General features: G+C 44.6%; 2 protein-coding genes across 6 annotated transcripts in view; both read left to right on the top strand.

Moving 5' to 3' along the window:
- Positions 1-16,404, top strand: part of klhl32 (kelch-like family member 32) — a 261,784-nt gene that overhangs the window by 178,112 nt on the left and 67,268 nt on the right. The gene's annotated exons all lie outside the window — the stretch shown is intronic.
- On the top strand, positions 15,463-15,882 carry LOC144494098 (COP9 signalosome complex subunit 9-like). Its single transcript, XM_078213678.1, has 2 exons — positions 15,463-15,527; positions 15,783-15,882. Exons 1-2 carry the CDS (start codon positions 15,469-15,471, stop codon positions 15,880-15,882), a joined length of 159 nt encoding a protein of 52 aa, XP_078069804.1. The 5' UTR covers positions 15,463-15,468.

Genomic DNA, 16,404 nt, shown 5'->3' with positions numbered 1-16,404 from the left:
ATCCCAGGATATCCAAGACACTAGTAAATACAGTGAATAATTGAAACTACAAAAGAGATCCTTGTCGGACATTTATCAGTCACATCCTGCCAATTGGAATGCCTGTCCATGCTCCCTGTTCTCTATCTCCTTCACTCAGCCAATTTCCTAACCAGGTCAATAATTTGCATTTAGTTCCATGAACTTCAATTTTAGCTAACAGTCTCTCATGAGACACTTTATCAAGTGCCATCAAGAAGTCCATATAACATACACAGACAATTCTGTGACATTCTTCAAAAAATGCAGTCAAGTTCATCTGGCATGACCTAGCATTTATAAATCCATGTTGGCTTTCTCTATTTAGCTGAAAAATTTCAAGCTGTTCAATCACCTTATTCATAATTAGACACTCTCGTAATTTCCCGACGACAGATGTTAGACTAACTGCTCCATAATTCCCTGCCTTCCCCCCACCGCCCGCCCCCCCCCCCCCATCTCTTGTAAATAGTGCAGTGACGTGTGCAATTTTACAGTCTTTTCCGAATCAAAAAATACGTCTGCAAACACTCTCCCTCAACTTCTACATGCCACCCCACTTCCACATTCCCCACCTCTCGTCTGGTGCAGAGAGTGGTGAGTAAATGTAAATATTTTCTCCTAAGCCTGCTCTTGAGCCGGACTACAGCAGCAATTTGTCGGTCCATGATTGACAAGGCCTTTGGTGGAGAGGCCGGCCATGTGGAGCTGTCACAGTGCCTGCCTCTTCTGTGTTCTAGTCCATGGCTGGGTAGCCCTGAAGAAGGAGCATGTCCACACTTGCCCACTGTTTAGACTTTCTGTAACCTGTGGACATGGCAAGGTATACACCGATATGACACTGATAAACATTTTTTTTTAGTTGGGAAGGTATCCATTTTGTTGTGACTGTGTTTTTGTTTTGATTTTTAGTTTGATTGGACCATCTGTTCTTTCCGATATTAGTGATGCCCTAAAATGGCCATTATTATAATGAATATTTTTTACAGTGACCCTGAAGCAGCCCAGTTTCTCCTTTAATTGGTCCATTTAAAACAAAACACTTGCACATCCCCATTCCTACATAAGATTCCTCCACGACTTCCACACCATTCCTTCCCACCCTCTTACATCTCTGCACCTTCTTCTCCCTCCCTCGACACAATTCAGACTCCTGCGCAATGGCATGAGATCTATTAATGTATGTATGGTTTTTTTTTAAGAAAACAACGCTCAATGATTTTATAGGATTAATTATTTCCACTGGCACACTCTGATCATTTTTCTGCCCGTCCTACTGACTCCGAGATAGCCCTCCCTCATCCTGAGTACTCCTCAGTGCTCCCAAGTGTATTTAAATTAATGACTGAATACTAATTTGGTAGCAGCAGTGTGCACTTGTACTGTTAAATGAAGGATCACTGTTGTGCAGTGGTGCTTGAAAGTATGTCTAGTGCTGCCAGTGCACCTGAAGTAAATTTCACAACTGAAACCATGCTCTACATTTCTGGAAGATAAGTTTGCCATTGTTCTGTTTAGGTTTTAAAACCTTTATTTGTTCTTGTATGTCATTGTGGAGAAAAGCGCATCAGGAAAGAAAATCTTTGGCAGTGATTAACTATTAAAAACAATCATATAGGGGTAAGTTTTAACGGTTTTTTTAATGATGGGATCTTGTAAATGCGGGGAAGTTTATTAATGGAGATGCACACCACATTTTTAGTGGGCAAAGAAATGTGTCAGTTATGTGGTCAAGATGGTCAGGGGCGGCATGGTGGCACAGTGGTTAGCACTGCTGCCTCACAGCGCCAGGGACCCGAGTTTAATTCCCGGCTTGGGTCACTGTCTGTATGGAGTTAGCACGTTCTCCCTGTGTCTGCGTGGGTTTCCTCCGGGTGCTCCGGTTTCCTCCCACAGGCCAAAAGAGGTGCTGGTTAGGTGCATTAGCCATGCTAAATTCTTCCTCAGTGTACCCGAACAGGTGCCAGAGTGTGGAAACTAGGGGATTTTCACAGTAACTTTATTGCAGTGTGAATGTAAGCCTACTTGTGACTAATAAATAAACTTTACTTTTTTTTACTTTATGTTAAGAATGGCAAATGAGTGATTTTGATTACCTGGCAGGGGTGAAGCAGTGATCAAGCAGGTTGCACTTGTGGTGTGCTGATGCCTGCAGTCGTGGTTTGCCCGGGCCAGGGTAGAGTAACGGATCAGGGTCACCGATGAGGTTAAACTGAGGCTTTACCTGATGCAATTTTTCAAAGCCATCTTGGCCTTTTTTTTGCTAAGATGAAGTGTTAGATCAAGCCCGGGAGAGGGTGCAATGCCTCAGCCTGTCAACTTGGACCTTGTTCGATCGACCCCAAGATGGGATGCAATGTCTTGTCTTGGCAGCTTGGATCTTGGTTGTCTCTCATGTGGGGACCATGATTGGCTTTTAAGTACCAAAAGGTACCAATAAGAAAAAAATGATGTAGCTGGATTTCTAAAAGAAGAAACACAGCTTAGAAGAGAACAAGCTGAGCCACGAATAGTACTAAAATGTAACAACGTAAGGCATACAGCAATGTAAAATTACCAAAAAGTTGAGTTTTTTAGACCAAATATGAGGCAAAAAGTTGGGTATCAACTTGCACACGAGTGACATGATCAGTGGATATTGTGATTAAAGCATAGGTACTCTCAGCTTCGCAGCGGGAAACATTCCACATTCCCACCCCCACCATGGCACTTAATCTCAAGGTGGGAGAATTCTGTCCAAAATTTCAGGCTGATGACCTTTATGTAGGAGTTCTGACCAGGGCATTAATTGACCTATTTCCAAAAATGTCCCATACTTGCAGAGTACTTCTAGTATTTTAACCCTCAAATGATTTTTCAGATGAACTCAGGTGGGTGGTGGTAGCAGGGAGCAGAGACTGGTTAGGTTTCCTGCTCCTAATTGCTATCAATTAATTTTTTTATCCCCAAATGCATGGTATAGACATTATGTAAAGAAGGCATCTGGCTCAACTCTTAATCGCCTCCTAATTTCATCGTCTGTCGATATTCATTGTTGGGCCTTGCTCATGGTACTGCTTACTTAAATGGTAGCAAATGTGACCAGCATTCATTAAACAGTCCCCCAGTGAAGAGTCATCTATGTTAAAAGAAAGAAGAAGATAGACAGAGAATAGCAAGTTATGTATGCGTGATGGAATGTCGCACAGAAAACAATTTGCTCAAGCTAAGTTACTGTCTGATTCTCCCATTTAAAAGCAAAGTTGTCCTGTAACAGGGCACTGTTGGATAGTACCAGCTGTATATTTTGTTGGCCACAAACCTCTTCTCTACTGTGATATATCTGCTGTTTGCTTTTAATCCTACTTATGGGTGGAAAACTCCAAATCAAATCATTCACATATTTCACTGCTGTGATAATGTTGCACAATTTTGATTTTCTCATAGCTCCAGTTCTGGCCTGAAGAAAAATCATCAGTTTTTTAAAAATTGTATTAACTAACTTGAATCGCTACACAGTTCATAATATTCCTCATTAATGACCTCTAATGTAGGTCTAACATGTACAAAATATGACCTTTTTCTCACTTTGTGCCTGCCTTTTTTTTTTGGAGAAAGACTACTAGAGCAGTTGTAAATACTGCTGGGAAAATCTTTACTAATTTTAAAATAGGGTTAGAATAAATTGCTGATGCTTTCTCCCAATCTTGCACCATTAGCAACTTTTTTTTACTGAGATTAGCAAACACTTGGACCCTAGGCCTAATATGCCTAGTTATTGAAACTGATGTTATTCTTGGGACTGTTGGATTCATCAAGGTTTTGAGTGCACCTCAATGCGTCGTGAATCAATTTACATTACACTGCTAAAGGGCAATGTAGGAGTGCATTTCTTTAGTTTGGCATCATTCACGTTGTTCCCAATTTTCATTTGGTTAATAAATGGGAGCCTTACAGCAGTGCAGCTTTGATGCAACATTTTCTGTCCATCAAAATGTGGTCACCGTTGATTAGTCTAGTGCAGGATTTCCAATTGAAGGGGTAATTTTTGGGCTTCTATGTGGTTGGAAATCATATGCAATATATGCCAGAATTTCTGATTGATAGAAGCAAGGAAACTGTTGAGCAGGAGTAGGGGCAGAGCAGAGGAAATTAGGAGTTAGGGTCCCTATTAATGGTTCTTGAAATTGAGGTACTAAGTGTATATACTGGGGTAGAGGCTGTTATGTCACATTTCTCCCCATGGTGAAAATGGTGAAGGAAGTGGATGGATGTTTTTTTGCATCCATCTCTCTTTCTGTGCTCATGTTATGGAAAAAGATGGGAGTGGACGGATGAAGCAACCAGCTTGGAATTGTACCAGTTTTGTTTTTCCTGGAGCAAACATAAAGCAGACCTGCTGATGCTTTTTCAGAGCAACGTGAAAATGTGGATTGAATGCTGGGAACAGGATTTCTTTCCCAGCCAAATGGATGTGGGTTCACGTGTGTGGGTGAGAAAGTCCCAAAAAATGACATCATGTCTGCCTGCTTTCCAGCTTTCCCTGAGGAGTGTTCCCCCATAGGGATTGAAAGGCTATTGAGAGCCTTTTTAAACCATAAATTCCTCCTTTCCTAAAGGCACATGGCTTCTACATCGTGTCTGATGAGGTCACTGAACTGAGTTTACAGCGGGAAGAAACTGACAGGCCAGGAAGGCTTTGATCAGTCACTGTGAAGAACTATGTCCATTGCCATGGAAAGGCTGCTGTTCACCTGTCTACCACTTCAATCATCTCCAGCTGCACTGCACCACTGCCAACCTTCACTCACCTGATGAAGGAGCTTGAGACTCTGAAAGCTAGTGCTGCCAAATAAACCTGTTGGACTTTAACCTGGTGTTGTGAGACTTCTTATCGAACCTTCAACATGGCAGGGAAGCAGGGTATGTAACTCCACCTTGCACCTCTGCTGAGGGCCAAGAACAGAAGCCACACCCACTGCCATGTGCGGAGATGAGGGAAGGATACCATGTGTAGAAGGTGACTGTGAGGCATGGCATGAGAAGGCAATAGGGTGAGGGCGAGTGTGATTGTTGGCTGCTCAGATGGAGGTGTGAGGTGTCTGCAAGAAAGGAATGAGTGGAGTTAGATAGTGTTTTGACCTGAGACATTCTATACAAGAGAATGTAAGCAAGTCAGAATGTTGACATCTGGTGTTATGCCACCCACCTGTCATGCCCTCCTGAGATTTTGGATACTCATTACACGGTCTGTGTATTGTATGGAACACACACGAGCTGTTAACTTCATCAGCCACTTCCATCCATGCCTGCTTGGTTGGAGAAGTTATCTTTTCCAACCCATCCTTGGAGAACTGCATGTAAAAGTGAGAGAGCTGGGTTGGAAACCTCCCCTGGTCTTTTTTCCATTTCATTGGTTGCTACAACTTCAAAAATCTAGGTTAGAGGGAGCCCTTGTAGCCGTTCCTTTGAATGAATGGACATTTTATCCATACTTCCTTCCTTAATCGGTTGAGAAACCTGGAAGTGGGATGTTTAATGCCATTGCTCTGGGAAAGTGCCTTGGTAACATCCGGTTAGGAAATCAGGTTCCCAACCTGAAAATGGTTCTTAATGCCTTTACAACAGAGTCCACATGAACAAGATTCTGTCTCTGGTTTCCAATGGTGAGCAAACAATAGGGGAGAATTTATTTTTATTGTTATTCTTTTTCTGTATTAACCAACTCCCTAAGGAAACCCAGAGGGACCTCATTATGCCAGATATTCCCAATTCCCCACTAAGGAAATACCAAGAGGCATTTTGAATAATGTGAACATTCACTCCCTTTATTTATGTAAATTATCTATCCCTGGGATTTAGGGATGGGATCAGCACCAAGCTAGACTGGCAGCCAAAAAAACCCACCCATGTCTCTTTTTGCAGTGGAATGGGGCTTTAGAGGTTTCAAAATCTGAGTATGTTGAAAGGGTTGTCCAGGTCTTGTGCACAAAATCCAGCAAAGGAATAAAATCAGGATTCTGAATAGTTTTGATGAAATGTCATCTCTCTGTTTCTCCATTCACAGATGCTGCCTGATCTGCTGAGTATTTATGACATTTTCTGTTTTTATTAGAATTGGCTATATGGATGTTGGAGAAATCAGGTTTGTGAAATTATCAAAAAAGGTTTCCTCTTGCTGCTATAATGGCAAACAGCTTATCCCAGACCTGGGACAAGTGTACAGTCAATTAACCCATCAAGTCTGCTCTCCCATTTTAGTAGCTTCTACCTCCACAATATATTTTTAATCCAAATTCCCTTGTCTTTTTCTCCTGTCTTCTGTTATATTTTCTTCTTAATTAAGTATATTTGTGTACTTTAAACACCATGCATAATATACATGTTTTATGATCTTCTGGAGTCATGTTCCCAACCTGAAAATTTTGATATTTTACTTTCATGTGTACTCAATGCTCTCAATTACAATTTGACGTCAGTAGTTTTAATTTGGAATGAATTTGATAGTTCACTCAAAGCTGTCCTTTGTGCTCAAAGCATTGAAAAATACAAGGAAATTAACTATTAATTTTAATAGACTCAGATTTTTAAAAGATTTTGTCCAAAAATTTGTTCTAGTTTACACTAGAAGCTTGAGAGCACCACCTGATCCCATTAGCTCCTAATTATTTTTAGTCTCAGGGTCTATATCGTCCACGCATTGGCTCCTAAATCTCATGATCTAAATCTGCCTCTCTCTCCCCCGACCCTCCTGCCTCTCTCTCCCATAAGACCATAAGACATAGGAGCAGAATTAGGCCACTCGGCCCATCGAGTCTGCTCCGCTATTCAATTCCTTCCCCTCCTGCCTGTCTCTCCCCCATGCCCCCCCTACCTCTCTCTCCCCCCTGCCCCTCCTGCCTCTCTCTCCCCCTGCCTCTCCCCCCTGCCTCTCCCCCCTGACCCCCCTGCCTCTCCCCCTGTCCCCCCCTGCCTCTCCCCCTGCCCCCCTCTGCCTCTCCCCCCTGCCCCCCCTGCCTCTCCCCCCTGCCCCCCTGCCTCTCTCTCCCCCCTGCACCTCCTGCCTCTCTCTCCCCCTGCCCCTCCTGCCTCTCTCTCACTCTCCTGCCCCTCCTGTGTCTCTCTCTGCCCCGCCCCTCTTGCCTCCCTCTCCTCTGCCCCTCCTGCCTCTCTCTCCCTCCTGCCTCTCTCTTCCCCCCTGCCCATCCTGACTCTCCCCCCCGACTCTCCTGCCTCTCTCTCTCCCCCCTGCTCATCCTGTCTCTCTCTCCTCCCGACCTTCCTCCTGCCTCACTCGCTCCACTCCAAGTCTGCCCCGCCCCTCCTGTCTCTCTCTCTCCCCCACCCCTCCTGCCTCTTTCCCCCTTCACGCCTGCTGCCTCTTCCACCCCCCCCCCCCCCAACAAAACCCCACTGCCTCTCTCTCCCTCCCTCATTCTCCTCGCTTACCTTGCAGCCCTTGGAGCCTTCTGTGGTAAACTACTGTTATGTCCTGATAACCACTGTTATGTTCTGATGACTGGACACACCCCTACCGGTGCTGCCTGAGGCTCCTCCCCTGTTCACTGGGGTATAAAGGTGGCTGCTCCTCCCCTTCGCCTCATTCTGGTCCGGTCCCTCGGTTAGAGTTTACTGTAGAATTAGTTCCCTTTTATAGTTAATAAAAGCCTATTATTCCAGATTCCGTCTCTGGGTGTTGATAGTGCATCACCCTCCAAATTTGCATGCCTGACCCTGGAAATGCAGCGTGGGCCTCTGAGTTTTTTTGCTCCCTCCACATTCCCCAAGGCTTGTTCCATGATGCTGCTCCCACGCCAATTTCAAATCTTCACAGGGCTGCCCTGTAAAATGTCGTAAGAAGTTTAACAACCCAGGTTAAAGTCCAACAGGTTTGTTTGGTAGCAAATGCCACTAGCTTTCGGAGCGCTGCCCCTTCGTCAGGCGGAGTGGAGAAATGCCCACAAACAGGGCATACAGAGACACAAACTCAATTTACAGAATAATGATTGGAATGCAGTCTTTACAGATAATCAAGTCTTAAAGGTACAACCAATGTGAGTGGAGAGAGCATTAAGCACAAGTTAAAGAGATATGTGTTGTCTCCAGACAGGACAGCCAGTGAGATTCTGCAAGTCCAGGCAAGCTGTGGGGGTTACAGATAGTGTGACATGAACCCAAGATCCCGGTTGAGGCCGTCCTCATGTGTGTGGAACTTGGCTATCAGTTTCTGCTCAGCGACTCTGCGCTGTCGTGTGTCGTGAAGGCTCCTATGAGGGAGCGAGTTGTCTTGGATCTGGTCCTGTGTAATGAGACAGGTAAAATTAATGATCTTCTTGTGAGGGATCCTCTTGGAATGGGTGATCACAATATGGTTGAATTTCTAATACAAATGGATGATGAGAAAGTAGGGTCCCAAACCAGTGTCCTCTGCTTGAACAGAGGGGAGTACAATAGGATAAGGGCAGAATTGGCTAATGTAGACTGGGAGCGCAGACTAGTTGGTAGGAGATTTTTCTCAGTACTCAGATAAAATATATTCCTGTGATAAAGAAGGAATGTAAGAAAAGGGATAACCAGCCGTGGATAACTAAGGAAATAAAGGAGAGTATTAAATTAAAAACCGATGCGTACAGAGAGCCCAAAACTAGTGGGGAATTAGAAGATTGGGAAAGCTTTAAAAAACAACAAAGAACTACTAAGAAAGCGATAAAGAAAGGAAAGATAGATTATGAAACTAAACGAGCACAAAATATAAAAACTGAAAGTAAACGTTTTTACAAATATATAAAAAGGAAAAGAGTAGCTAAAGTAAATGTTGGACCCTTAGAAGATGAGAAGGGGGATTTAATAATGGGAAACGAGGAAATGGCCGAGGCCTTAAACAAGTTTTTGTGTCGGTCTTCACGGTAGAGGACACAAATAGCTTACCGAAAATTGACGGTCGTGGGACTGTAGGGGGTGAGGTCCTTAAAACGATTACTATTACTAAAGAGGTAGTACTTGGTAGGCTAATGGGACTGAAGGTAGACAAGTCCCCGGGCCCGGATGGAATGCATCCCAGGGTACTGAAAGAAATGGCAGAAGTAATAACAGATGCGTTGGTTGCAATTTATCAAAATTCGCTGGACTCTGGGGAAGTGCCGGCTGATTGGAAAACAGCTAATGCGATGCCACTGTTTAAAAAAGGAGGTAGACAAAAGGCGGGTAACTACAGGCCGGTTAGCTTAACGTCCGTAGTTGGAAAATTGCTGGAATCCATCATTAAAGAAGAAATAGCAAGACACCTGGAAAAAAATGTTTCGATCAAGCAGACGCAGCATGGATTCATGAAGGGAAAGTCGGTGTTTGACGAATTTACTGGATTTTTATGAAGATGTAATGAGTGCAGTTGACAGAGGGGAACCGGTGGATGTGGTGTTTTTGGATTTCCAGAAGGCGTTCGATAAGGTGCCTCACAAAAGGTTGCTGCAGAAGATTAAGGTACACGGAGTTGGGGGTAAAGTGTTAGCGTGGATTGAGGATTGGCTATCTAACAGGAAGCAGAGAGTTGGAATAAATGGGTGCTTTTCTGGTTGGCAGTTGGTGACTAGTGGCGTGCCGCAGGGATCGGTGCTGGGTCCTCAACTGTTTACCATATACATAGACGATCTGGAGGAGGGGACCGAGTGTAGGGTAACAAAGTTTGCGGATGACACAAAGATGAGTAGGAAAGCGAATTGCGTGGAGGATGCGGAAAGTCTGCAGAGAGATTTAGATAGGCTAAGTGAGTAGGCGAGGATCTGGCAGATGGAGTATAACGTTGACAAGTGTGAGGTTATCCACTTTGGAAGGAATAATAGTAAAATGGACTATTATTTAAATGGTGAAAAATTACCACATGCTACTGTGCAGAAGGACCTGGGGGTCCTTGTGCATGAATTGTAAAAACTCAGTTTGCAGGTGCAGCAGGTGATCAAGAAGGCAAATGGAATGTTGGCCTTTATCACGAAGGGGATGGAGTATAAAAGCAGGGAAGTCTTGCTGCAATTGTACAAGGTACTGGTGAGGCCGCAACTAGAGTACTGTGTGCAATTTTGGTCCCCTTATTTGCGGAAGGATACATTGGCCTTGGAGGGAGTACAGAGAAGGTTCACCAGGTTGATACCGGAGATGAGGGGGTTAGCTTATGAGGAGAGATTGAGTAGATTGGGCCTGTACTCGTTGGAGTTTAGAAGGCTGAGTGGAGATCTTATAGAGACGTATAAGATAATGAAGGGGCTAGACAGGGTAGAGGCAGAGAGATTCTTTCCACTTATAGAACATAGAACAGTACAGCACAGAACAGGCCCTTCGGCCCACGATGTTGTGCCGAGCTTTATCTGAAACCAAGATCAAGCTATCCCACTCCCTATCATCCTGGTGTGCTCCATGTGCCTATCCAATAACCGCTTAAATGTTTCTAAAGTGTCTGACTCCACTATCACTGCAGGCAGTCCATTCCACACCCCAACCACTCTCTGCGTAAAGAATCTACCTCTGATATCCGTCCTGTATCTCCCACCACGAACCCTATAGTTATGCCCCCTTGTAATAGCTCCATCCACCCGAGGAAATAGTCTTTGAACGTTCACTCTATCTATCCCCTTCATCATTTTATACACCTCTATTAAGTCTCCCCTCAGCCTCCTCCGCTCCAGAGAGAACAGCCCTAACTCCCTCAACCTTTCCTCATATGACCTACCCTCCAAACCAGGCAGCATCCTGGTAAATCTCCTCTGCACTCTTTCCAGCGCTTCCACATCCTTCTTATAGTGAGGTGACCAGAACTGCACACAATATTCCAAATGTGGTCTCACCAAGGTCCTGTACAGTTGCAGCATAACCCCACGGCTCTTAAACTCCAACCCCCTGTTAATCACTTAGAAAGGAAACAAGAACTAGAGGACACAGCCTCAAAGTAAGGGGGAGTCAGTTTAGAACAGAGTTGAGGAGGAACTTCTTCTCTCAGAGGGTAGTGAATCTCTGGAATTCTCTGCCCATTGAAGCAGTGGAGGCTACCTCGTTTGAATATGTTTAAGTCACAGGTAGGTAGATTTCTGATCGATAAGGGAATTAAGGGTTATGGGGAGCGGGCGGGTAAGTGGAACTAAACCACTATCAGATCAGCCATGATCTTATTGAATGACGGGGCAGGCTCGAGGGGCTAGATGGCTTACTCCTGCTCCTATTTCTTATGTTCTTATGAAACAAGGAGTTACAAAAACCCTCCGGGTTTACTGAATTTACAATAAATTGATGTTGTTAAATGCCTTGTTTCCCGGTCTCTGTAATTTACTGACTTTACATGTCTCTGGGATCCAACAGTTAACTTGTACAGAACCTGAATATGGATTGCTCAAACCTGACAATGTTTTATCTTTTTGAACTGGAGGCTATGTTGGTCATGAATCAATTTTTGTTTCTGAAATATTTAATTCGAAAGGAATTATCATGGGAAACCTGAAATCCAGCTTGAAAACCCCATTTACATGCCGGCTTGTGTATGCTTAACACATTCAAATAATGCTGCTGCCAAAATATAACATCTGACACTGACAAATGCCCATTCTGCAAGTTTGTTCATATCATCTTGTAATTTGTCACAGTTCCCCTTGGGGTGAGGGGTGGAGGAGAGGGGAAGGGGAAGGGAGGGGTGAAAAGGGGAAAAAGAGGAGTTGGGGTGGAAGAGTTTGGGGGAAGGGAAGTGGGAGGCGAGGAAGAGAGGAGTAGGGAGGGAATGGGAAAGGGGGAGGCAGAAAGAAGGGAGAGAGGAATAAGAGCAGTTTGGGGAGGGGAAAAGGGGTGCGGTGGAAAGGAGAGGAGAGAGAGACAGGTTGGGTTGGGATGTCGGGAGGAAGTGTGACCCTACACCTTGCATACACAATCAGCTGGGTCTGATGGCCGTGATTCTCCCGAATTGGGACTAAGTGCCCATGCTGTCAGAAAGACGGGAGTGTTTCCTGCTGGTATTGGCAGTGTCTTTCAGGTAGGATTCATCCACCTGGGAGTTGATAATGAGGTCATTGTAAGCAACTCGCCAACCAGCCCCTCTGTTCCGAGACTGGGCCACCAGGGGAGCATTGTGATGGGTTTGTAATCTGATGCTCCGGCCCATCGCGATTCGCAATTGGAGCTAGCGGACCTAGAGGCCCTACCCCCATATCCCTCTAACCTACACATCTTAGGACACTAAGGGGCAATTTTAGCATGGCCAATCAACCTAACCTGCAAATCTTTGGACTGTGGGAGGAAACCGGAGCACCCGGAGGAAACCCACGCAGACACGAGGAGAATGTGCAAACTCCACATAGACAGTGACCCAAGCCGGGAATTGAACCCAGGTCCCTGGAGCTGTGAAGCAGCAGTGCTAACCACTGTGCTACTGTGCCGCCCACATGATGAGAAGCTGATTGTCATTGAGTGCAGTTGAAGCCAAATGAAATCTGTTGAAAACAAATGGTGCCAAATGATATGAATAATTTCAGAGGTAGGGTCTATTTTATCACAAACTTTTGTCTGAAGTTTTTTGCAGGGTTCCCTTTTAGTTGGTTTTATTCAGTTTCAAAAACTGTCACCTTATTCTAGATTCCTCTGCAATAGGAATTCCATATCCACTCAACCAATTTCCTTCAGTAACCAAATCGCCTCATAAATTCCTAGTCCCCAGGGAATAGTTTGCACCATCTCTCATTATAAACTAGTGCCTTTGTCCCTAGTACTGTCCTGATGAGTTGTCTGACTATATAGTTGAAGTAATATTTTCTATAATATGCAAATAATGGATCATTTCTACTACTGTTTACTGCTACAACACATTCTGTAATCTATTTCATGTCTTACCCAATGCTTATGTTTGCACACGTTCCTAGCCTTTCTGTTGCTACATTTTTGTAAGAAGTCTCACAACACAGGTTTATTTGGTAGCACAAGCCACAAGCTTTCGGAGCGCTGCTCCTTCATCAGGTGAGTGGGAGTTGTGTTCACAAACAGGGCATATAAAGACACAAACTCAATTTACAAGATAATGGTTGGAATGCGAGTCTTTACAGGTAATCAAGTCTTAAAGTCTGTACCTTGATCACCTGATGAAGGAGCAGCGCTCCGAAAGCTTGTGGCTTGTGCTACCAAATAAACCTGTTGGACTTTAACCTGGTGTTGTGAGACTTCTTACTGCGCTTACCCCAGTCCAACGCCGGCATCTCCACATCATGGCTACATTTTTGGGCATACTTTTTTTGCTAACTTTTCCCATCAACATCCTAAATTCATTTTTCCCGTTAATTATCCTATGTCAGTTGGCTCTGGTCATTATATAATTTCAGGATCTGGACATTAGGTAGCTGAGTAACACTTTGAAACTATCAGCGCAGAAGGAGGGCATTCGAACCATCATGCATGTGATGGCTCTTTGAAAGAGCATCTATACTTAGTACTACATCCCTGCATTTTCTCCTTCATCCTTTAAATTCCTATAGGACATACAGGTCCTATAGAAGTAAGGTCTCTGGCTCCGGCATCTTTGCCGTCTCCAACCCCTCCTCAAGCCAATGTTCAGCCGGTTCCTGGACCCTACCAGCAGCTCCTTGACTTTCTGCTGTGGTCTCGATCCTGGGTTGGCCTCCATGGCAGCTACTAGTATCACTGCCAGCTCTGCTGGCTGAATTCCAGTGGGGGAGATGGGGGGTTGGGAGGAGAGACAGTCCATAAAGCTATCCATCCCGGGCCCTTCAATCTCTCCCAGAAACCCTTGTTCCCATGACTCCGGATGCTGCCAACTGGACACCACCCCCGATGCCATCCCCACCTCAATGGTCTGCCGAACATTGCTACATCATTGCCATGGTGGCCACGGTACTGCCCATGCCCCCTCATGGTCGTCAATGGCCTTCCACACAGTTGTACCCTCTCTTTACATGTTGTGACATGATGCTATCTGCAACCTCAGTGCAGTGTGATCCTGCCTCTCCGGATGGCCACACCACCCCCCCGATATGGACCACTGAGATCATAGGCCATTGCTGGCAGCCTGCGGCAGACTGGGCTCTGCACGTAGAGCATAAGGGTAGCTGTGAGGAGGCCCCCATTGAGAGCGCTTGAAATATAGACTTGCATACACCCATCTGGAGGTCTGGTGCACCAGCTTCCAGGAATGGCTTCCAGGCCAATGGTCGAGAAGTTCTCTCATGGCTTTCGTGCAGAATAGCCACTGCAGCATTCATGCAGTGTGAGGCTACCCCCGACTTTTGGATCCTCAGTCCAGCCCGAGCTCCCCCAATCCTCTGCGCCCTTGCAAGCCCCCCCCATCCCACATCATGGCAGGGGAGGTCCTCCTCCTGCCCCCTAACCATGGAGGTTGATGCTCAGTAGTACTCACCTCCTAGCTCTCCCTCGCTATTGCTGCACCTTGACATCACTTTTAAAGAGCTGTACAAATTGGCGCCGGTATGATATCATGCCAGAGAGGTGGGAACCCTCTGGGAGGGGAGATGATTACATGCCGAGCTCTCTAATCTCATGCTAGTAAAGTCTCAATCTCATGCTAATAAGCTTTGCGCACTTGCTGGGCACAATGCCGGTCGCGCCACTCGAAAGGGTTGGGAAGATCGCAAACCACTTGGCACTGGGTGCAAATCGAATTTTGAGCTTCGCACACAATTTTCCTGGCTCGCCGCCATTTGCATCAGGCACAGCAAGGTGGTAAAATTCTGCCCATATTGTTTACAGACAAACAGACTAACAAGCAGGAGCAAAAATATTATTTCTGCCTACATTCAATGGTGGAGGTAATTAAATCTTCATAAAAGGCCTTCTCACATTTAGCTGGCTCAAAATTAATAAAGGACAATGCATTCCAATTCACTTCAGGGTGTTTTGAAATGGACTAGAATATGAAAGTGCAGAAGGACACAATAGATTTCCTTTTAAATGGGCTATATTTGGATAAGAAATATTTGACTATAAAGCTATTTAAGGTTTTTGATTGTATTTGAATTGCTTTGCTGATGTTTATTAAAGGATACAGTGTTTACAGTTACACTGTCTAGCCTTTAGTATGTGCAGTAGCTAAGCAGGAGTCTGCAACCCACTGTTTCCAACAGTATATTTGTTTCAATACCTTCAGTTATGAGAAATAGTAATGCTGTTCTGGGACATTCAATCGCAGCTGTGAACTCTGAGCCTGTAAAGAAATGGGGCCTTCTGTATTGAAATTATACACATTGTTAAACACTGGTAAGTGATGCCCCAGAAATATAAGAAATGGGACAATGAACTTTGTAAATCTAGGCTATCAGAGAGATTTAGTTCTGCAATTTCCTAAGCATGCAACAAATATAGTGAATTTGACAGTTATACGCCTGAACGAGTGAGGGACATCAGAAGTTCCATCTGTTTTTGAGTCTGGGACTCGAAGACAGTCTGGGACAGAAAATTCCGGTCAGAATTAAGCCAGCGATGGAGGGGATGTTCCTGGAAGGTGTGGGGCCCTATGAAAATCTGCACGAGGTAGGAGGGAAATTAATCACAGAATCATAGAATCCCTACAATGCAGAAGGAGGCCATTCGGCCCATTGAGTCTGCACCGACCACAATCCCACCCAGGCCCTATTCCTGCAACCCCACCTATTTACCCTAGTTAGTCTCCCTGACACTAAGGGGCAATTTAGCATGCCCAATCAACCTAACCCGCACATCCTTGGACTGTGGGAGAAAACCGAAGCACCCGAAGGAAACTCACGCAGACACAGGGAGAACTTGCAAACTCCACACAGTTCAGGACTTCTAATGTATCTTGCAGCTAATGAAAAAGCAGTCCATGCAGATGTCTTTAATGATTTTGAAGACCTGTTTGATGATGATATTCAGTGATTCCTTCTTCACACTTCATCTGAACCACTGTACACTTTCAAACAAGGAGGAGAGAAAAGAATAGTCAACACCTGGAAAGACTGCTGCTAATGTTGTGTGGACAAATACACAAAGCAGGATGTTTTCTTGAGAAGGAGTTCACATTTTACAAACATGCATAGACTTGTGTACAGTCAACCTATGAATATATTTTGTCTTTTTCAAATTATGAATTTTATTGAAGTAAAATGTAGCAAAAAAACTGAAATCTTTGTTTGTTTTCTGCTTGAATTTCCTAAATAAAGCTCGTTACAATAGTTACTAAAAATTACCAGTAAACTACCATTTACAACAATAAGTGTGAGGAATACAGGCATTGGTGTGAATTATCAAACCATTTGTGGTTTATGAGATGGTCTTGTCTGGGCACTATGGCTGATGGGGAAGGAGTTTGTGCAGGAGCTAGACAGGATGAGAATAAATCCAAGGGTAAGTAGCCACTAATTGTTTTTGAATTATTTAGTGATTGTCTTTTCAAGTAGC

This window comes from Mustelus asterias, chromosome 5 (genome assembly GCF_964213995.1).
Source record: "Mustelus asterias chromosome 5, sMusAst1.hap1.1, whole genome shotgun sequence".
Lineage (NCBI taxonomy): Eukaryota > Metazoa > Chordata > Chondrichthyes > Carcharhiniformes > Triakidae > Mustelus > Mustelus asterias.
This window is presented reverse-complemented; position numbering and strand designations above follow the sequence as displayed.

Coding starts and splice junctions, on each gene's coding strand:
- LOC144494098 (XM_078213678.1), top strand. CDS start 15,469: ATGGAGGGGATGTTCCTGGAAGGTGTGGGGCCCTATGAAAATCTGCAC. Junction 15,528..15,782: donor AATCTGCACGAGGTAGGAGG/GAAATTAATCAC, acceptor GCAAACTCCACA/CAGTTCAGGACTTCTAATGT.